At 37.8% G+C, this 23680-nt stretch overlaps 1 protein-coding gene and 1 pseudogene across 1 annotated transcript; one reads left to right on the forward strand and one right to left on the reverse strand.

Moving 5' to 3' along the window:
- Window positions 1-365: 365 nt before the first annotated feature.
- LOC123860312 (eukaryotic translation initiation factor 2-alpha kinase 1-like) lies at window positions 366-2770 on the forward strand (annotated as a pseudogene).
- An 822-nt stretch (window positions 2771-3592) lies between these two features.
- On the reverse strand, window positions 3593-23289 carry DR1 (down-regulator of transcription 1). Its single transcript, XM_045897171.2, has 3 exons — window positions 22335-23289; window positions 13963-14126; window positions 3593-5635 (listed from the first exon to the last, which is right to left on the reverse strand). Exons 1-3 carry the CDS (start codon window positions 22552-22554, stop codon window positions 5492-5494), a joined length of 528 nt encoding a protein of 175 aa, XP_045753127.1. The 5' UTR covers window positions 22555-23289; the 3' UTR covers window positions 3593-5491.
- Window positions 23290-23680: the final 391 nt, after the last annotated feature.

Raw genomic sequence — 23680 nt, forward strand, 5'->3', positions numbered from 1 at the left:
AATGTTCTCCACAGCGTTATTCATAATAGCCAGGAACTAGAAATTCCTCAAATACCCATCAATGGCAGAATGGAAAAATTTTGGATATAATAAAAATGGTTAAACTAATGAAATACTATTCAGCAGTGAGAATGAATGACTATAAACACATACACTCTGAGTAAATCTCACTCCAGCAAGTTGAATAATGGCCTCCAAAGATATCTAGGATCTAACTCCGGGAACCTGTGAATGTTATCTTATGTGGCAAAAGAGGCTTTGCTGGTGTGATTAAGGATCTTGAAACGAGATTATCCTGGATCATCCAGGTGGGCCCTAAAGGTAAAGGCAGAGGAAGATTAGACTACAAAAAAGGTGATGTGATGATGAAAGCAGAGGCTTTAATACCAGGTAAGGGGCCACAAAAACTACAGGCAGCCACTGGAAGCTGAAAAAAGGCAAGGAAACAGATGTTCCATTTACAACCTTCAGATTCAGGAACCAACCCTGCTGATAGCTTGACTTTGGCCTAATGAAAAGTTTGGGACTTCTGATCTCCAGGACTATAAAAGAATGAATTTGTGTTGTTTTAAGTCACTAAGTTTGTGGTAATTTGTTACAGTGGCATCAGAAAACCAGTATACTCACAAATATAACAATGATCAAATAAAATAGCACACTGCGAGGGGAGGGGGGGTCAGTGCCTACGTGGCTCAGTCGGTTAGGCATCTGCCTTCAGCTCAGGTCATGATCTCAGGGTCCTGGGACAGAGTCCTGCATCCAGCTCCCTGCTCAGTGGGGAGTCTGCTTCTCCCTCTCCCACTCCCCCTGCTTGTGCTCTCTCTCTCTAATAAATGAAATCTTTAAAAAAAAAGAGTACATTGGGGTGCTGAGTGAGGTGGCACTGGATTGGCAGGCAGGCAGGGCTGCAGTCCATGACACTAGGGAGCAGCTCCAGGACCCAGGAGCGTGAGGCAGAAGGCGATGGAACAGGATGTGCTTGTGCATGGCACCTGTCATGGACTTCCTGGCCCAGGGCTGTGAGGCACCCAGAATGCTGGCAGCCCTCTTCTAGCCCCCATCCACCTTCTCTCCCTCTCTTTCTATCCCTACTCCCACTTGCGTGCTCTCTCTTGCTTTCTAAAATAAGTAAATCTTTAAAAAAATATATTTTAAAGTAATCTCTACACCCAGCATGGGGCTTAAACTCACAACCCCAAGATCAAGAGTCACACGCTCTACCGACTGAGGCAAGCAGGCGCCCCAAGCTATTGCTTATTTAATGAGGTCACCTAAAGAAAGAGCTCCTCAGGATCCTTGAGATGATAATTCTCACATCCAGAAGATCAGATCAAGGGAAGTAGCTCTGAAGAACAAACTTCACGTTACTTAAATGAATTACAACAGCTTGCCACCTTAGGAAAAGGTAGATATGAAAGAGTATACAAGATCAGGAATAAATTAGATGGTCAGTATTTTGCAATTAAAAATTTGCAATAAAAAAAATCCTGATTAAGGGTGCAACTAAACAGATTGCATGAAGGTACTATGGTGAGTGAAGGTATTGGCAGGTCTTCGGTATCCTAATTGTAGGGCCATCATAATGCTTGGATAGAACATGTTCCCGTGGCCCAAATGCAAGGTAGAATTTCTATTCAGCTGCCATCTCTGGAAGTGAGGTTGGAACCAGGAGGACGACAAAAATCAATATGATGTTAAAAATGATTAAAGTTAACAGCTCATCCACTATCCTCGCCAAGTTCACCTTAGAAAAAGAAAAATCCTTAGAAGAATCTGGCATTGAAAATCAGACTAACAGACTGATGAACTATATCACCAATTTAGTCACAAAAGATGCCAGTGAATTTGAATCATTCATTTTACTCCAAGAAAATGGCTTGGCTGATTTGTCTTCCAGATTGTTGAACATCAGCGGCCACTTAGGCATGATTGCGACTTTGAAGAGAATTTCATATCCATCGAGGAATCTTCTAAAGAAAACTTAAAACTTGTTGGGGCAGACATCACCTGATGGAGTGTCACCTGATGTTGCACATCCAGATCCAGCTGTGGGACTCTCTCTGTGGGACTGGATAGCTGGGAGAAACAAGCAGGGCCAGGAGTGTGGGGGCCAATCTGCATGTCCTTATGTTATGGCCAGTGTTGCAATAAAAATCTTTCAAGAATTGGAGGAAGGTGTATTTTATATTCATAACATGAGAATAATACACAGATATCTGAAGCCCAGAAATATTTTCCTCATGGCCCTGCCAAGCAAGTAAAAATAGGAGACTTTGGTCTGGCCTGCACAGACATCATACAGAAGAACACAGACTGGATCAATAGACATGGCAAGAGAACACCAACACATACTTCCAGAGTAGGTACTTGTCAGTACCCTTAACCTGAAGAGTTAGAAGGACCTGAGTGTGACACCATATCAGATATGTATAGCTTGGGTGTGATCCTACTAGAGCTCTTTCAGCCGTTTGGAACAGAAATACAGCAAGTATAAGTTTTAACAGGTTTAAGAACTGGTCAGATACTTGAATCCCTCAGTAAAACACAAGCCAAGTGTATCCAGCACTTAACCAGAAAGAATGCAACTCAGAGACTGTCTGCTCTGTTCAGCTGCTGTAAAGTGAACTTTTCCAAAATTCTGGAAATGTTAATCTCACCCTACAAAGATACTAGAACAAGAAAAAGAAATTGAAGAAAGAAACAGCTAAGCCTCCTTTCTCAGGACAAAAGGATTAAATATGACATGGAAGATAGGAATGTGCTTGTCTAGCCTTAATTAGGCTCTATAAATGTGGAAGTGGTCTTAAACTCTTTAAGCTAGTCAGTTGGAATGTAAATTTTCAATTTTTATTATGGTATAAAGGGTATAATACTTTTCTTTAGTAAGCCTGTATAAGACTTATTAAAGTGAAGTTGTAAAAGTTTTTAAAAAGTGTATTATTTATGATTGCCTCTACACAAAATAAAAGACAGAACTAATCTATGGTTTTAGAAGACAGAACAGTACTTACTTCTGGGGAGGAAGAAGGTAGTGTTAAAATAGGGGCAAGAGGGGCTTCTGGGGTGTTCATACGGCTGTGTCTTGATCTGAGGGCCAGTGATAGGATTACGTTTAATTTGTCAAAACCCTCACTTATATACTTTTCTATATGTATGGTATATGCAGTTTTTAAAAATTGGTAGCTTTTCAGCATTTATCAGTTTGATAGGCTACTGAAAAAGACAGAGATGTATTCAAGGAAGTGGGGAAAATATTTACTAAACAATAACCTTATTTCTCAAGAACGCTGAAGATTTGTTTCTCTCTCCACAAGATTTTAAAAATCTCAACGGACAGTATAGTGACTTTTAAATGTTAAAAAATAAAAGTAAAACACTGCTTAATTAGTTTTGTTATGCCTAGATCCTAGGACTGTAAATTACAAAAGTACAAGTAAAACCACATTTCTTGAAATAACAATAAAGGAGAAAGTCAGGTACTATATACCAAATGATAAAAATATCTTCTGGGCCTAAGATTCTTAAAATTAGTAAAAATGTTAATAACAGAAATCTGCTGCTAATCTATGTAGATTATTAAATGTAAAAACAATTTATAAAACACATCAGAATTTTATTGCTTGAAGAATACAGCATATGAAATCACAAGAATGTCAAAATGAAAAGTCACTAGGCTTCAAACATATAATACATTATCAGATGCAGTAAAATATTAATTAACCTGAACTCTGCATCAGGGAAAAAAAAAGTGTGGAAAAATATCTAAGTTGTTTACTTAAGAAACAGATAATCTTAAAATAGAAAGTATAAGGATGTTACAGTACAAATTAGAAAAGCCAACACTTATTAACTTATTATTTCTTAGACTAGACTACCTTTGGTACTTAAACTTTTAAAAAAACAACCCCTTCTATCTTGTCCAAAGCACTTCAAGGATACAGTATCAACTTCAACTTAAAACATCCAGCAAAATTAACCTTTTCATGGCATGGGGGAAGTGTATTTAATAAACATATGTTAATATTTCATTTTTTCTAAAACTGCAAAATAAGATCATTAAGAAATCTAATACTTATAAACTTTACTTATTTAGCTCTTCAATTAAAATTGGAATCCCAGCAGCCACAATTTTTCCTTGGGCTTGGTAAATATACAAATTTAAATGATTTGGCAACTGACATAGGAATTTAGATTACTTTATACTATCTTAAGAGGCTTTTTCATTCTGTTTCCAAAATATACACAATATGCCATTTCCTCAACTCACTGGATTCCTATAAAAATCACTACTTTATTTTTGTTGTAACCAAAGTAAACCTTCTCCCTTTTAATGAGTAGGTTGAAACTATTTATGTTTCACATAGGGCTGATCTGTTATGACATGCTTTCTTAAACAAAATAAAGCCAATCATTTTTAAAGCTATCACTCAATTATGATGGAGACAATGATGCCATTTCAAAAGGAAGCACTGGACACTCTAGGCCATCTAGTCAAGAAAATGTAAAAGTAATGCTAAAAACAAACAATAAGTAAACTATAACTACAAGTTAAATTACCAAAAAATCCCTCTTTTACAGTAAGCATGCTTATTAACTTTCATTTCTTTCCCCCAGCAAAGGTTTGAATATTCATGAATCTCCATTAAACCAATGGAACCTAAGCAATTGTTTCACAAGGTCCAATAAACATGGATGGACTAAGCAAGTAATACTATTAACAATTATTGGAGTGAAATAGTAAGAATCATGACAGTCCTCAAAATTGGGCAGTCTTTGAAATGTAATAGCGCAGCTCAAGATGAATTATGCCATAATAAAACTGGAGTTTTTACCTCTACATAAAACAAAAACAAAATCAGAAACATAACCCACTGAATTTATACAACTATTGAACATACTCCTTCCTAGTTTTTGAATGTTTTGAGATTTTTTCTAAACAAGTATATTTATCTGAGCATATATATTTACTGCATATATATATATATATACTCATTTTAAAAGACAAAAAATTCAGATACTACAAAACTGAACTGTTTTTTCACCAACCTGAACTAACATCTACTGCATTACACAACACCCTCCCCCCAATAATTTAAAATTCCCAATTTTTAGTTTAGTTAAAAGGGCAGAGGAAATGCAAATGCAGATTTAGAGTTTCTGTATGTATAAATTTCACTGTATTTTATAAACTTGACGGTTTCTGTAACACTGTTTATTGATCAAATAAAGGACTCACTGCTATCTAAAATTTCATAAACACCATTAAAAATTCAAAATTGATATTATACTGAACCTTAAATTTTCAATAGTTCAAAGAGACAGTTTTTACATGAGTAGCACACCATAGATGAAACTTAACAACAGACATCCCTAGAATACCAATGGCAAGTCCACCAAGATGCATACAAAATTACAGGTAAGCATTTCTTTCACTGTTTTCTTGTGCAGGGAAAAACATTTATAGAGGAAGTAGAAACTCAGCTGGTAAATTTCAGATATCATCATCATCTTCTTCATCCTGAGAAGATCCTGCCTGGTTAGATGCACTGGCTGTGGCAGCAAGCTGTGCTTGTTGAGCAGCTTGCTGCATTTGAAGCCATTCCTGCTGGGCCAATTCTGCTTGCTGCTGTCTAGCCTAAACACCAAAAACATAAAAACAAATAATATATATATTTTTGAAACTCACAACATACACACTTCGGTTAAGTATAAATTAAGCCAATTACAGGCTTAATCATCAAATTTGGGTATTTTCCAACCACTACATAACTGTTATACATCTGGAGAACATGAACTCTATAAGAAAATACAGACGACTGCCTGTCAACTAAGGACAGTTTCCAAAACTTGGTTCTTTTACAGACAGACCCCTTTATGCCACATAATTTTATGACCTTTGGCTCAACTGAAGTTGAAAAAGCTGGTAGAAAAATCACAATGTCCTCTCTTTGGTTCCTTTCTCTGCTTCTCATTCCTTTTGTTTCACTTGATTCTTCTGTCCCCTCAACTTACAGTTAACATGTAAACATTTTTCAATCTAAAAATTATTTCTGTGGTTTAAATGTTGTCTAGTACAGTACCTCTAACTCTTAAGGGGAAGTACCATACATGAATGCAATAGCTACCTTGATGTTTGAGGGTTTTTGGTTTTTTTTTAAGATATTTACTTATTTGAGAGAGAGAGAAAGAGAGAGTGAGCGAGCGCACAGGCTTGAGTGCCTGGGGTTGTAGCAGAGGGAAAGTGATAGGGATAAGCAGACTCTGCCCTGAGCACAAAGCTTGACGGGGGGCTCTAACCCACGACCCTGAGATCATGACCTGAGCCAAAATCAAGAGTTGGATGCTTAACCGACTGAGCCACCCAGACACTCTGATGTTTGAGTTTCTCTCACAGTTCCCTACCCCATACATACATTTCTCCTGTCCCTCTCCCCATAAATACACACACACATACACCCTTCCCATACACAGTAAAGAAAAGGCACTTATCCAGGACTGAATTTAAGTGAGATAGTTAAAATCCATTCATCTGATATATAGCCTCTCCAACAATCATCACAGAATTTTTAGAAACCAGGGCGCCTGGCTGGCTCAGTAACTAGAGCATGAGACTCTTGATCTCAGGGTCAGGAGTTCAAGCCCCACACTGGGCATGGAGCCTACTTTGAATAAATAAATAGAAAAATAAATAAATAAAGCTTTATATTCTAAAGCTTTATTCTTAATAAAGAATTTTAGAAACTAAGATACATACATATGCATTACACACACCGTTGCAACAGCTAAAGCTCTTTCCCTATTTAATTTCATCCACTCACAGAAAAATCCCACGAAGAGGGAAAACATGAATCTGTTCTTGAAAAGATCATATAATTTCCCATTGTATATATATATTTTTAAAGATTTTATTTATTTGACAGAAAGAGACACAGCGAGAGAGGGAACACAAGCAGGGGGAGTGGGAGAGGGAGAAGCAGGCTCCCCGCTGAGCAGGGAGCCCAATATGGGGCTTGATCCCAGGACCCTGGGATCATGACCCGAGCTGAAGGCAGATGCTTAACGACTGAGCCACCCAGGCGCCCCTGTCATTGGATTCTACCAAAACAATGCTGTTTCTCTTTCTCTGCCTTTTCTCAGAATTGTTCCTTAAGCCTGGCTCATATCCTCTACCTTCCTTTATGCATGGCCAATTCCTAGTTATCATTTAAAACAGAAATTGGTCTTTCTTGACCCTTCTAGGTCATATTGAATACTCTATTTCATATGCCATAATTCTCTATGCATTCCCACACCTATCTACTTTATTCTTTAATTATCTGAGCATATTATCTTTTTTCTCCACTAGACTTGAGACTAGAGAATATTTTCATACTCTTTGCTGCATTTCCAACACATAGGCCTCCAGTATTTTCTGAATGAATATTTTGTGGGGAAATGGTAATACTCAGCATAACTCTAACATTAAGATTTCACCATGTGCATTCCTAACTTTTCTTAATAATCTGTCATGAATTTGCTATCCAAACATTTCTAGATGAGAATTCTAATAAGGCCATTATTATACTTTAAAAAAATCATCTGTTGGGCGCCTGGGTGGCTCAGTTGGTTAAGCAACTGCCTTCGGCTCAGGTCATGATCCTGGAGTCCCTGGATGGAGTCCTGCATCGGGCTCCCTGCTGGGCAGGGAGCCTGCTTCTCCCTCTGACCCTCCCCCCTCTCATGTGCTCTCTCTCTCTCATTCTGTCTCAAATAAATAAATAAAATCTTAAAAAAAAAAAAATCATCTGTTATACCAATTAAGTCCAATTTCTCAGCCTAGAGTTCAAGGTCCTCCAAATTACTGCCTGCCCCAACCTATCTCCCAAATCAACTTCTGTAATATATACTTGGTACTCCAAAAAAACTTAGAACATAAAATATTTCCCAGATACACCATACCCTCCCATTTTTGCTACCTTAACTCATGCTGATATTCACTCTATTTGAAATTTCCTAATTTTCACAGAAGTCCACTCTTCCTTCAACTCATACTGAAATACTATTTTATCCATTAAGTTTTTTCCTGATTCCTAACTGTATCATTCAGGATCTAATCAGGAGATAGAAGTCACACTAGTTAGGGGAACAGAGAAAATGAAATATAAAGGATTGTTAACGAAGTATAAAGCTGGTAACTACGTCATCGAAAAGGCAAGAAAACAACACTAAGATATCATGCAACTGGTAACTATCAAAACCAGCCACCATCCCTAAAACCGGGGCAACAAAGGAAGAGGCTGGAATTTTTAAAACTTAGAAGCTTAAAGGAACAATCCATGGAACTGAAACTCAGACCTCTGAAGAAGGGACATAGATTGGCTGGTAAGCATCTCTTGAGCTTGGTAGAGTGCCCCAAGGTTTGATACCCACATCCCTAAGGAAGAGGGTGAATGTTTAGGCTGGTTCTGTAAGTATTAAAGAAACTGCAAACTGGATTCAGGTCCTGCTACAGGAAAAAAAAAACTGATGCAGCCAGAGTGAAGAAGCACTGGTAGGTGATACAAAAGAGCTTGAAGCCAGCAGTTAGTAAAAGAAAGGAGCCCAAGTGCTGCCTTCCTCCTCCAACCTGGCAATCTCCCTCCAGAACCCCCTAGTGGCAGCAGAGTCTATAATGAAGTACGCAAGAAAAGCAGAAACTCGGTTTGCAGAATACTAGGCTTGGTCACAAATCAAAGCATAGAAAGGTGGGTTTCAAGCTAAGAAAATTGTTTAGTAACTGGCGCATGATGTTTTTTTCTTTTTAAAATTTTATTTAAACATAATTATGCTTACAAAAATACACTCAGATTGGGTAACAGAATGCAATTTAAGTTTAACTTATTCTACTCAATTTGGACCAACAACTTAGTATATAGTTTAAGCTCAAAAAAAAAAAAAAAAAGATTTGCAATTTGATTTATTTTTCACCTACTACGTGTATATAAAAGATTCTCCATCAAATGCTACAACAAAACATTGTAATGTTTCAATGCCAGTTTACAAAGTTCAATAACTAATGGATGTTGAAAAGGGTGGGGAGAGCCTATGTACACATGTGAAAATGTAAAGCTATCCAATTTATTTTTTTTAAGATTTTATTTATTTGTCAGAGAGAGAGCATAAGCAGGGGAAGTGGCAGGCAGAGGGAGAAGCAGACTCCCCACTGAGCAGGGAGCCGGATGCAGGACTCTGTCCCAGGACCCTGGGATCATGACCTGAGCCGAAGGCAGACGCTTAACCAACTAAGCCACCCAGGCATCCCAAAAGCTATCCAATTTAGTTAATATTGCATGTGGATCACAAATCTACACAAATTAAGATTCAGATAATCTTGAATCTGAATTAACACTATCAGCTCAGTTCATCTGCTGAGGTCAACAAGAAAACTGCACACTAGCTGTTTTTCTGAGTTATGCAAAAAAGAAAATTAAGTTTCTTCCCCAGCTTTTCAGTCCAGAACTGATATTATACTACAGGCAAGGTATTCCTTCCATTGTCAATATTCATAAGGAGACATGTGAAGTCGGCTTAGGTTTAAATTTGTATTAGCACTCACATGCAAAATAACTGGCACACTCTTACACTGCCAAAATCTAATGTGATGTCTCCGTACTTGGTATCTCTATACCTTCCTCATCAAACAGTCAGCCTCATATTATAGTTGTTAGTGTACCTATTATCACACCTCTCCTACAAGAAAAAAACTTTTTTTGTTTAGGAAATAAAAAACCAGATATTCTAATCACTACTTTCATTCATTTTTATTTTTAAAAAGTATGGAAAATAGTTATTCTAACACACAGGCATATATGCTTTTATGGCAGGAATACCTGGAGTGTAAAACAGACTAAGAATGCTTCATGAAAAACATTTTAAGAGTTCATAATGGGGCACCTGGGTGGCTCAGTCAGTTAGGCATCTGCCTTTGGCTCAGGTCATGATCCCAGGGTCCTGAGAGGGAGTTCCAGATTGGACTCCCTGCTCAGTGGGGAGTCTTGCTTCTCCCTTTCCCTTTGCCCCTCCCCCCTGCTTGTGTTCTCTCTCACTTGCTTGCACACTCTCTCTCCCAAGTAAATAAATAAATAAAATCTTTTAAAAAAAAGTTCATAAGAAAATTATAGGTCAAACCAAATATTTGAATTTAATAAACTTAAGAATACCTACTCTGTGCCTTAATCAACTATAAATAGGTATAATTTCATAGCACGGAAAAAAAAACTCAAATAATTTCAGGTGTCTACACAGGTTTAATTGCAAAAGGTGCTTGATCTCGTGTTTATTCAGTGATCTGCAAAGACACGTACTGGTTACAATTAAAATTTAACTGACTTTTAAGTACCATGGCCCCATATTAGCAACCACACTTTTCTGTCTGGACATAAAAACATTCCCGTGCCTTTAAAATCTTTGCTGACTGATAGATTTTGTTTATATTCATTTTCACAAATTAGAATTTTCAGTGGTACTTTTTCTAATTTCCTTTTCCCCTCTTGCCTCTTATCCAATGTACCCCAAGTATTTTTCTTCTAAAATGGGAGTGTGAAAGAGAGTAGATATATATTTCCTAATTCACTTCTTCTTTTGGAGAGTTTTCCTATGTTTTAAGAATCTCATTCCCAAATACTAAAACAACTCATTTATAATTTACAGTTAACCTTAATTTCAGTATATTAATGGTTTCCCCTTTCCAAATATTTGTTGCTAACAGCTGAAAGACAGCTTCAAATGAGGCTGCAATTGTGTTAGTATTTAAAGTCTAAAAGATGAGGGGTGCCTGGGTGGCTCAGTCATTAAGCTTCTGCCTTTGGCTCGGGTCATGATCCCGGAATCCTGGAATCAAGCCCCACGTTGGGCTCCCCGCTCTGCGGGAGGCCTGCTTCTCCCTCTCCTGCTCCCCCTGCTTGTGTTCCCTCTGGCTGTCTCTCTCTCTGTCAAATAAATAAAATCTTTGAAAAAAAAATAAAGTCTAAAAGATGAAATGAAATGAAACTAATGAAAAAGATATTATATTTACTTAACAGTTCCTTTCATATTTAGGATTTAATTGCTTTGTGCTTTGAGGAAGAAGTACTAGATAGGTGCTATAATTTTCTCTCTCTGCTGATCTTCTCACAAGAGCAAAAAAATACTAAGGGATCTTGACCCCAAGATGAGGGTAAGAAAGAAGGGAGATAAGGAAGAGGAAAAAACAGATGACAAGCATAGAAAAGTAAAGACAGATTTGACAGATTTCTTTCATTCTTCTTTTTGCCCTGGAAAGGATAAGGCATGTTCCACTTAAATGTTCCAAAACAGGGGCGCCTGGGTGGCTCAGTCATTGGGCGTCTGCCATCGGCTTGGGTCATGATCCCAGGGTCCTGGGATCGAGCCCCGCATTGGGCTCCCTGCTCCATGGGAAGCCTGCTTCTCCCTCTCCTATTCCCCCTGTTTGTGTTCCCTCTCTCACTGTCTCTCTCTCTCTCCCCCCCCATCAAATAAATAAATAAATAAATAAAATCTTAAAAAAAAATATTCCAAAATAAAGTTAAGCAGACAAAATACAGGCTAGAACATTAGCAATGGTAATGAAGAAAGAGCAAGTTTTGGAGTCAGAAGATGGGAGTTTTGAATTTAGACTCCAATACTTCCTAACTATATGAACTTATTTGTTTTATTTAACTCAATCCTTTCCAGTAAACTACGTTTCAGAATAGCAAGAACCATGTCTCTTTTGTATACTATTATAAGCCTAGAATTCAGCACTACGTCTGGTAAGTAGTGAGGACTTCAGTAATTATCTGTAGAACAAATGAATGAATGATCTCAATCAAGTTTCTCCATCTCCAAATCTGTTTCTTAATGTGTAAATGGGTATAGTAAAATTTAATTTATTTATTTTACTCATACTTATAAAAACTCTGCAAAGTATGAAAAGTATCTAGCAGAGAATCATTTTCTTTTCATCAAATATCTCATTTGGGGGGCACCTGGGTGGCTCAGTCGGTTAAGTATCTGACTCTTGATTTTGGCTCAGGTCAGGATCTCAGGGTTGTGAAAAAGAACCCTGAGTCAGGCTCCGCACTGTCATGGAGCCTGTTTAAGATTCTCTCTCTCTCTCTCCCTCCCCCTCTCCCTCCCCCTCCCCCCTCCCTACCCTCTCTCCCTCTCTTTAAAAAAAAAAAAAAAAATCTAATTTGGAACTCTCAGGTGATCTACAATAGCAGAGAATTTATAAATAATAGCCATTAATTTTTTTAAATCATCTTTCTTCATAACCTCATATTCATATGGATTATATATTGTTTGCTTGTGTTTACGCCTGCTTCAAAAGCTTTTAGTAACTCTTTAGTACTTATAGGTGGTTGTGAGGATTAAAAAAATACAGGTAAATTACTTAGCAACATGATTAATACATGGTTAGAACTCAAATGTTAGTAAACTTTTATTTTTCTTATTAGTTTAAATGGTTTCTAGTGCCTAGTACTTGACAACACTTAAAATTCAAATGCTTTTTGATTCAAACCCAACTGATTGTTATTACTACAAAGAGATCAGGTATGGTGCCAATCTGGAAGAGATTACCTAAAATGATACTTCCCAGTTCTACAATACAATACTGGTAACTACAATAACTGGTACAAAATCTCACCCTTTCTATTCAAACCAAAACTGCCTTACAATCTCAAATGAGAGGCCAAAACTTAGTGGGGAAAAAAGAACTTCATCCTCTCTCTTCCTTTTTTATTTATTTTTTAAATAGAGGAATATTAAAAAATAAAATAGAGGAATATTAGTACTTGGTGCTAATCCTTCACAAACTGGTAATTAGAACTTTAATAAGAGAAAAAAAGTTCTCTCCCTTTCTCTGTTCTACTAGCCCTTCAAAATTTTTTAGGATTAGAATGTTTGTTTTATTATTTTTTTTAAAGATTTTATTTATTTGTCAGAGAGCACAAAACAGGGGGATTGGCAGGCAGAGGGAGAAGCAGGTTCCCCACTGAGCAAGGAGCCCAATGTGGGACTCAATCCCAGGACCCTGGGACCATGACCTGAGCCAAAGGCAGACGCTAAACCGACTGAGCCACCCAGATGTCCCTAGAATGTTTGTTTCAAAGGTGTGTTAAAAACTTGATTTAGGGCGCCTGGGTGGCTCAGTTGGTTAAGCGACTGCCTTCGGCTCAGGTCATGATCCTGGAGTCCCTGGATCGAGTCCCACATCGGGCTCCCTGCTCGGCAGGGAGTCTGCTTCTCCCTCTCCCACTCCCCCTCCCACTCCCCCTGCTTGTGTCCCCTCTCTCGCTGTGTCTTTCTCTATCAAATAAATAAATAAAATCTTTAAAAATAAATAAAAATAAAAATAAAAATAAAAACTTGATTTAACTAGGGTGACGGGCATTAAGGAGGGCAACGTGATGTGATGAACACCAGGTATTATAAGCAACTGATGAATTACTGAACTCTACATCCGAAACTAATGATGTACTATATGTTGGCTAACTGAATTTAAATTAAAAAAACTTAATTTAACTATAAAATAGATGTTTATCAAATTTTCCTCATATGCTACTCATTATAAAATCTGATATAGTATTTTCTCACCAGTCCATCATTTTAAATTTTAAGAATGTTTAGGTATACTTCTCATGCTTTTAAGTCGGTATTTTGTCTGGAAAAAAAACCCAAAAAACCATCAAAGTAAAATCTCAGTAGTTATTTGGAGTTATTCTCCTTAGAAAACAGGTTGCTACAAATATATACTTTTATAAGAAGTAAATAACTGGCCAAACAGAGTCAAACTGGTTAGTTAGATCTAAACATCAGACTCTATGATCAAACAATCAGCCACAGAAAGAAAATCCTCTGGGGATGTATGTTGATTTAGGAAATGATTTCAGAAACCAGTATGATTTCTGTTAGCAAACAGGGTAGGATTCAGATGAAAATAATTTAAAATGCATTACTTACTTTTGCAAATAACTCTTGTTGCTGTCTTAATAATTCTTCCTCAGGAATGCCAAGGTTTTCCAAACGAGAACTGGCCTTTCTTCTCTTTAATGCTACAGTCTTGCATTCTTGTAAGACTTCCTTTACTTCACTGATATATGAGCCAAAGCCCAAACTTTCTAGTGCTAGGGAAATGAAAATAGGAAAACATGAAAGAGTGATAAAATTTAGTCTTTCCCCCATCTATGGAACACTAAGCTTTTGTGGGGGTTTTTTGGGGAGGGGGCTGCTGTCTTGTAATAATTTTACCTATTTTATAGTTGGACAGCAACTATCTGAATGGCTAGATCCATTTTATCAACTTTCTTAATATTAAATTGCAAATTAGATAAAACTTGAGGAACATTTAACAGCATAGGTCTTTCCTTTTCCCTTTCTTTCTAACTTTTTAAAAACCAAAGCATTTCCTGTGAGAAAAAAAAGTCCAATGTAAGAATATGTGTTTTTAATAAGAAAACATTTTTCCTATACCACTCATTGTAAATCAAACATCATTAACTCAGTCACTTTTTCAAAGAATACAAAAAAAGGAAATATTTGGAATCTATTTGTTAATAACATATTTTGTGCCATTTGGCTTAGAAAAACTAGGCTGGTAACACATGTTCTAAGTGTCAGTAGGATAGGATGAAAGAATAGATAAGTTCTTTTGTACAATATATCAACAGAAAACTATTTTTAGCAAAGACACTCAAACTGCCAAGTTTAAAAAATACTGGTGGAAATAACTTATGAAATTCAGCATTTATATTCAGCCAACAAGTTTCCCTTGAAAATAAAATTTAACAGGAAGCACTATAAAAACATTTCAAGTGATGTGGCAGAAAACTGGGATAAAGGAAAACTATAAGGATAGAAGTATTAACAAATAATTCTCTCCCTTTATTTTTTCACGCTTAAAAGGAAAATTTTATAATAATGCACTTTCTAAATGCCTTCTGTAATCAAGACAAAGCATTAAGTTTCCTTTTGGCTCACAGCAATTAAAATTATATTTTACAGTTTACTATCTGTTGATATCTCCAAAGGCATTTTTGGTTTTTTGTGTGTTTTTTTGACATTTTTGTTTTCTGACCCAATGATGAAATATAGGTGGTGAAAAACATAGTAAATGAACTTAACTTAGTTCATCAGTTCTTGTAGTTTTTCAACAATTATGATGAACCAGAGTGCCCTCAGTAAAGATACCCTGAATTCTAACATCAGGGATTTGCTCTTCAGGGAGAATACCAAATACACCTTTATGAATACACATTCCCCCCTGTGTAAGCTGTGGTTTTTAAGACATTTTGAAATGATTAATAACTTTAATTACTTCAAATATTAAGCTGTTTGCATCAACCTTCTTTAGAAATAATCTGATGCCAAAAAGCATAGTACTATTACTTGAACTTTAAGTATATTAACTTATTGCCCCTTTTCACCCTCCAAAAAACTTCAATAAAGCATTACTCTGAGTTCTGTATATCAAAATACACTTAATTCTTGGCCTCAAGGAGCTTGGGGTACAGTGGAAAATTAAGTGAAGATTAGGCAACCTGCATTTTTTATTTGAATTGACAGACGGATTATTAAGCGTCAACGACAGAAGTTTTTCTTTTATTCTCCTTTTTAAAGGCATGAACATAACAGTATATTTTCAGTAATATTGGCTGGAGATGATACCAAAACCAAGAACGGCTTATGGTTTCCTCCCACATTCTGAAGAAAGTCTTATTTCCTTAGTGTACACCAAGTTTCTCCAGGATGTAGCCCCACCTTCCAGCTTTATTTCTGCCATTAAATCCCTGCATACTTATGCTAAATCTGACAGCTCAGTGTTTCCCAGCAGACATCAGTTTCCCACATTCATCCTGATGGTAATGCATTCATGGCTCAAATCAAACTCCATCTTCAAATTAAGCTTGCCTGATCCTTCTATACAGAAGTAATCTCCCCCTTGTAAAATCAGACAGATATCTTAGAATTTGAAATTTGGTTGTCAATATATTCATATAACCTTCAATACATATCTCCAAGCTTCAGTTTTCCTTCTCTGAGAATAGCATCTATTTTATATCTTCCTAAAACATATGCAGTTATAGTGGTTATGCATGTAGGCCCTAAGGCTGACAGACTGATCCCAGCTCTGCCTCATATCAGCTGTGTGACCCTAGATAAATTCCTTCACCTCTGTGCGTCTAAAACAAGAATAACAGTACCTTTATCTCATCAGATCAGGTTACTGTGAAGAATAAATGAATTAATATAAACAAAGAGCTTAGAACAGAGGATGGCCCATAGAATGAGCAAATAAAGTACTCACTATTATATTTTTATTATTTTTGGATGTGAGAATAATCTCAATAAACAAGTAATCTAAGGCATTTAACAGTGTCTAGCACATAAGATTAGCTTAACCACTTGGACTATGTATTACTCATCTTTATTTTTTTTCTTACATTTAAAAGAGTGCCCTACCAAAAAAAAAATTAATTAAAAAAAAATAAAAGAGTGCCCTGATAAGTGTACAGGACCTAAATAAATGTAGAGATATGCAGTATCACACTAAATTCAAGTTGAACGAATATATTTGTAATATAAAATATTAAAATTTATAAAATTAACAAATCAACACAATGGAGACAACTCTTCAAAACATCATGAATTACTAGACTAGACATCAAAAAAAAAAATCCAATCCAAACTACCTTTAACCATGGATGGCTTGAATTAAAAATTAAAAAGAAAACAAAGAATTCACCTTTAAAAACACCTAAGGTTAAGAGCACTGCTTTCAAAAAATTTGCAAGTAAATCCAAGGTTAATATTTAATATTATTCAAAGAGCTTCCATATACAAATCTGTACTCTCAATAAAATGGCTCAACGGGAAGAGCCATAAATTTAATTTCAAAAACTATACTGACTTTAATCCAAATTTTAAATACATTTTGGCTAACAGATAGCCGTAAGTGGTTATAGTATCTTCTAAACAAGGAGATGTTTTACATCATTTGTTACCATGTAGTAATACTCATTCCCATTTTACACAAAGGAGAATCTTAAAGGATAAGGGAAATGACTCATAAGCAGGGCCATCATTTGCAGTGGTGCAGGTTATTTAGTGCACAATAGTACCATATCTAAGGAGGGCCATTCCTACTGTAAACATAGATTTGTATGTTTATTATGGCACTTTTCTGGCAGATAGTAGTAAAGGTTTGTAAGGAAAAAGTGCCTTTTTCTAGCTTGTGTAAAGAGACTTAATGGACTGTTACGGCCCTGGCTCTAGGGATCTGAGAGTAAAAGCCAGAAAAGAAAAAAAAAAAAAAAATTGTGGGTAAAACACATACATCACTTGCTCCTCAGAGATCTGTCTGCTACCTTCTGCCATGTATTTTAAAACTATACCCAGAAAAGTGCATGGTATATTAGGGGAAAAAAACACTTGGCACATTTTTCAATTTGAAAGACAGATGTTAACAAGACAAACACTTAAAAAAAGAAAGGTAAAACTTCCATCCAGCAACAATAATTCTAATATAGTCTTATCTTATTTTATAAAAGTGATATAATCTTAGAAAGTTTTGTTATAACAAGACTTTGTGTGACCTGTATAATGCAGGTTTTTCATTAAAAAATTAAAATACATAAAATAGCGTTCTCAAATTTCTCTATTTTCTTTTGTTTATATGTTAAGGGCAGGGGGGTGATGTAGTTCACTCAAATATATTTAGAGGATAATATAGGCCAATGTGACTTCTTGGCTCATGAGCCTGGCAAAGGTTTCTGAAGACCCTTAACCATGTCCTCTATGGATCACTATTCCTGGGAATCTGGGACAATAATGAGAGACTGATAGCAGAGCAGGAACCAAATATCATCCATCTTTCTTTTTTTTTTTAAGATTTTATTTATTTATTTGACAGAGAGAGACACAGTGAGAGAGGGAACACAAGCAGGGGGAGTGGGAGAGGGAGAAGCAGGCTTCCCGCCGAGCAGGGAGCCTGATGCGGGACTCGATTCCAGGACCCTGGGATCATGACCTGAGCCGAAGGCAGGCGCTTAACGACTGAGCCACCCAGGCGCCCCATCATCCATCTTTCTATCCTTAGCAGTATCTAATACAGTGCCAAGTACCTAGTAGTATTCAAAAGAAATTGTTGGGTGGCAGAAGGAAAATAAAAATGAAAGATATATCAGTTTTAAGGAAAATAATAAAATGCCAACTTGAAAAGAACAATGCCATATACAATGTGTCCCTTTGGAAAAAAATATGAGCATGCATGATTATTTAGGTAATACAGTATCATTCTCCTTATTATTACAACTTCTCTGCAATCACTCAGATTCTCTGATTTTTAAAAACTGCTTCACATCCACTTTCTAAAATAGACTGTGGTTTAGGCTTTATAGCAAATCTACTCAAACTATGGTCCGTGAACTTGTACCAGAACTGCTCATAATGGTCTGCAATGGGTTAAGTATGAAAATCAAAGTAAGCATTTTGGAACCTTCACAGCAAAACTGTAACTACGTGGGGGTGATGGATGTGTTAGATAACCTTACTGTGGTATCATTTCACAAATATATACATATATCAAATCATTATGTTGTACACCTTAATCTTACACAATGTTATGTCAATTATATCTCAGTAAAGCTGGAAAAAAAAAGAATCTTCATAGCAACTTGACAGTAATTTTATGTCTACTAAATCTAACAACAAAAATTGAACTTTTGTCTTTTTTAAATTTTGTTTATCTACTGATCCATTTTTACTGTGTTTTACAAAAGTACCAGTGTGAGAGGGACTGAATTTTTAAAAATCCTTTAACACAGATAGCTTGGAGAAACTCAATTTCTGAAGAAGCAAATCTTCAGAGACTTTTTCAAACTTTCACTACTTTCAGTTACTATTGTTATAAATGTGGGGGTGGGGAATTTATCAGGAGATTAAAAATGAAGAAAAAAAAAAGTCCCTCAAAATATCCTTACTTACACTTTGGCTTTAACAAATGGCATCATGCTGTAAGATTAAACATAACAGACTTCCAGCTTTATGTTTCAATCAGTACCATTATAATTTTAAAAATTATTATTTATTAGAGCATATCATCTAAGGGTCTCAACCTCAACTGATTCTCAATAAATGCAAGTAATACCTGAAACAATTAGGTATTATTTATACATAAATGGGGAAACCTTTAACAGATTTGCATAAGGCCAAAGACTTTCCAGTGTAGAACTTGCCACTCTTAACTCAATGTCAGCTCTTTCTGTAATACAACAGACTATGTTAAAATTCATTTAAGAATATGTGTTCACAGGGGTGCCTGGGTGGCTCAGTCGGTTAAGCATCTGACTCTCCATTTCAGCTCAGGTCATGATCTCAGCATCCTGAGATCAAGCCCCAGGATGGGGCTTGAAATTCTCTCTCTCCCTCTCCCCCTGCCCCCTCCCCCCGACTCTCTCTAAAATAAATACATCTTAAAAAAAAAAAAAAAAAGAATATGTGTTCACAGAAACCAGCAATGACATAAAAGGAACACCTTTTATAGCTTAGAACCCCTTTGTGTATCTGTGATCTTCAATACAAAGTCCACTTTCTTAAAATAAACATAACATTTAGAAATTTTTTTTGAATTTAACTATTTCAAAGATTTTCTGGCAATAAAATTATTTCAACTTTAGTAACTTGCATTCTACAGAACTGCCTCAAATGCTTAATTTGCTCTGACAAGGTAAAGCAAAGTAGCAAGTGAAAAATGACATGTCCTAAAGCAAAATCTCGTTCATTAAACTTATTACTAGAAAATCTAAACTTCAACATGTGAGATTCATACAACTTTAAATATACATTATTATTCCACTTGGATATATCCTACATACCAAAATAATCAGTGCTTACAAAATAATCCTACATACCAAAAAAAAATGTCGTTATCTACCATGATTTAGCAAGCTTTCCAGAATTAATCTGTTAAACACCTAAAAAAATACACACCCTAAGGATTTCTTTTTAAAAATGTAACCACTCAAGACAAAAATTATTTAAAATGATTAAGGAATGTGAGATTAATACAAGATGATAAATGTATATATTTTATGCCCCTAACTGGAGAGAACTGGGGGCAAAAATGGTAGGGCCTTATCTACTTAACAACAGCAATGTTACCCAAAAAACGGGTAAATTTGTAAGAGTATAACAGGTCAATGGATGATTTATTTTTCCCCCAATGATTTTTTAAAAAAATTAATCAATCATCCTCAGTACACAAAGGAAAATGCTTTCACTGGAACTTTCTGACTCACACCTTAAACTGAATTTAGCATATTCCAAAGTTGAGCTATTTAGCATAGTGCACGCTACAGCTGCACTTTTATTCCATCATGTCAATCAGAAATCTAAATATATCCTAGAAAAGAATAAACTACCCAAGAAGACAGATTGTAATGTGTTATTAGATTTTTGGAATGACCCCACTTCTGTGTTGTAAACAAATGTTTAGGCAGATCCTTTAGAAATCTTGTGCAATTTTCATTAGAAAGGCAATGTTGATAAAAGATTCTTTTTCTTTTTTATGAGTTGTAAAAGGAAATTGTAGCTATCTGTGTTGGATAATCTTATGAAAGACTTATGACAATTGTACATACAATGTAAAAATAAAACACAAAACATAGAGAACTTGACTTTCATTGTACTTGCCAGAGTACTCAGCACACCAAACAAGTAGAAAAAAATACTAGCTTTAAAATCAAGTATCATTTTTCCTAGAGATTTTTTTTCCTCCTCATGTACTGAAGTGGAAATAGCAGAGTATACTTAAATCTACCTTCCACACATCATTAAGTACCAAAAATGAATCATTTAATTCTTTTGTCAATATTGACAGTAAAATATTGGATATGGTGAATACAAGCAGATGTGTTCTCTACTTCAGAATAATAGGAAAGTCACCTTTAAAAAGTTAAATTATAAAAAATAAAATGGTAGACAACTGTCTGCCTACTAAAATGATTATTCATGATTTTTTGACTTGAAATGCAATAACAAATTGTTAGAATTTTATAAAAGGCAAATAGTCACCTCAAATCGAATACAACTTTTTCATAAGAGTATATGTAAGTGCTCTCAAAAAATTAGGACTAGTAAATACGTCTCCCTATGCCTGAAACAAACTATCAAAATGTAGTCCCCCAAATCCCTACTACTGGACTAAATCCTTTCCAAGATAAGAAACGATTGAAACTTTCGGAAATGCTGTTCAATAAAAGCTTAGGTGTATACATCTAAATGGGAATGGCAGCAGGAAAGGACAGGGAAATGTTCCATGAAAAAAATCTCTTACAACCTTTCAATCCAAGCTTTAAAAATTTATCTCCATAGAGCAAAGCAAGCTACACAAAAGAAAAACTAAGAGAGAGAAAAAAGAAGGAAAAAGGAAAGAAGAAAGAAGATAAAGATCATCTGCCCTTTTCTTACAGTATAGAACTGGAGAGTTTTATTAACTTGATGAATGGGAGGACCACTGAACCATTTTTTTTTAAAGATTTTATTTATTTATTTGACAGAGAAAGACACAGCGAGAGAGGGAACACAAGCAAGGGGAGTGGGAGAGGGAGAAGCAGACTCCCCGCTGAGCAGGGAGCCCGATGCGGGGCTCGATCCCAGGACCCTGGGATCATGACCTGAGCCAAAAGCAGACGCTTAACGACTGAGCCACCCAGGTGCCCCCCACTGAACCATTTTTAAAGCAGAAAATATACTGTCTTTATTCAACATCACCAAACTTTACAATGTTGAACACACTTATGTCAAGAATTCTTTTACTCGTGTTCAGAAAATTTATCTTTTCCTCTACACTGGTAAAAAGGTCGGGTGGGGAAAGGGTGCTGCCTCTCTCGCTTGAAGTTCCTGTCTGAATTTTCACTTTCCAAGGGAGAACTCTGGGTTCCTTTCTCAGTTGTCACGGTCGAGGTTCCACTTTAGGCAGACAACTTCTCAGTTGTGATGTCTGGGTTCAACTTTAGGCAGGCAAAATTCTTGTTGCTTCGGCTTACCTGGCCGTAAAGTGAGACGGCAACTAACTTTCTCTTTGGAGGATGTGAGCTGACCTAAACGCTTGCAATCCGTACTTGTACTCGCTGGATGAAAAGCACCACAATACTACACAGGAGTTTCTTAAGGCACCGGCTGCTTCCACGCCCGCGTGGCTTCCCCCCACCCCCCCGCCCCGTCTGCCAGTACTTATCAGGGGAGAGGAATGAATGCTTTGACATGAACGGGTCACGCGACTAGCAGGCTGTCCCCGACCCTCATTTAAACAAAACCCCACACCTACCACTTACCTTGTATGACGTGCTCGGGTGAGATGGTCTTCTTTTCCGATTTGTTGCAAATCTCATTGGCTTCAGAAGATATGAGGTGAATGAATTCAGTGCAGCAGTTCACCACCAGCTCCCGGGCATCGTTGGCCACCCGGACGTTGGGGAGAGTCTCTTTGATCATCTTATTGATAGCAGCTCTAGGTATAGTGAGATCATCATCGTTGCCAGATGAGGAAGCCATCGTATCTCCCTCTCTCGCGCGCCCCGACTTTTAAAAACTCCCCAGCTCTGGTGCACTATTCCGCGAATTTTTCAAAAGGCTGCCCTCAAAAGTGTGATCCCAGGAGCGCCAAGAAAAGAGGGTGCAGAAAATGAAGGGAGGTGGGGAGGAGCCGGTTCGTGAGGGTGGGGGAACACCCGTGTGAGAGATTTAGGGCGAGACTGGGAAGGAGGTCGGGGCGCTGAGGATTACGGGGACAGCACTGCCCAGGTCGGAGAGGAGAAAGCAAAGGTGGTCCAGAAATTTGAGCACTGGGGAACCACCTTCGTGTCCCCTCAGAGGAGCGGGCGCTGTCGCCTAACCGCGGTCCCCAACCGCGCCGGAGCAGAGGCAAGGTCCAGGGGCACTGGCCTCACCGCGGTACTGGGCGGACACCCAGCGGGCTTGGCTCTAAAGAGCCGGAGCCCCCGCTGCCGCCGCCGCCAGCAGCCGCTGCCGCCGCCTCTGCCAAACCATCCTTCAGACACCCGCGCCGCCGCCTCACAACATGTCGGCCGCGGCCGCTGCTGGAACCGTGGCGGCCGCCTGGGAACGAATACAGACAGAGCCGGGCACAAGGGGAGCGACAGTAGCGGCCGCCGTGGCCGTTTAGCCCGAACGCAGATCGTGGAAGCCGAATCCGCGGCAACGGTGGTCCCTCCAGAGGCCAAGGAAGCAGGTTTGCTGGAAGCCTCTCCCGACACCCTTTGCGCTACCGGAAGCCTCACCCCCTCCTCGTCCCCCCACCCTTCGCAGACCGACTTCCGGGTGTGGCTGCAGCCCTTCCCCCACCCGCCCCGGCGAAAACAGCCAGTCCTCGCAGCCAGCAGCTTCCGCTTGCCGTCGTCTCGGCACGCGCCTCAGAATCCCAACCCCTGCGCTGGGACCGCAGCCGGGCGAGCGTGCGCCTCGTGGTACCGGAGATCCCCTGCGCACGCGCTTGCTCTGGGGCTGCGGCGCCGACTGGGGATGGGGCGAGGGTGGGTCCCCTCTACCATCTCAACCAGCTGAGGCCTCGAAACCCTCTCCCGGCCTTGTGTGAGGACATAGGAGCGCTGGATTTCGTCTAAGGAACACTCTTTGCCATCCTTAAAGAGCGCAAACTGGG

This window comes from Mirounga angustirostris, unplaced genomic scaffold (assembly GCF_029215605.1).
Source record: "Mirounga angustirostris isolate CCGP_5_RB_7025 unplaced genomic scaffold, mMirAng1.0.hap1 SCAF_4, whole genome shotgun sequence".
Lineage (NCBI taxonomy): Eukaryota > Metazoa > Chordata > Mammalia > Carnivora > Phocidae > Mirounga > Mirounga angustirostris.

Coding starts and splice junctions, on each gene's coding strand:
- DR1 (XM_045897171.2), bottom strand. CDS start 22,554: ATGGCTTCCTCATCTGGCAACGATGATGATCTCACTATACCTAGAGCT. Junction 14,127..22,334: donor ACCCGAGCACGTCATACAAG/GTAAGTGGTAGG, acceptor TCATTTCCCTAG/CACTAGAAAGTTTGGGCTTT. Junction 5,636..13,962: donor AACAAGAGTTATTTGCAAAA/GTAAGTAATGCA, acceptor TTTGGTGTTTAG/GCTAGACAGCAGCAAGCAGA.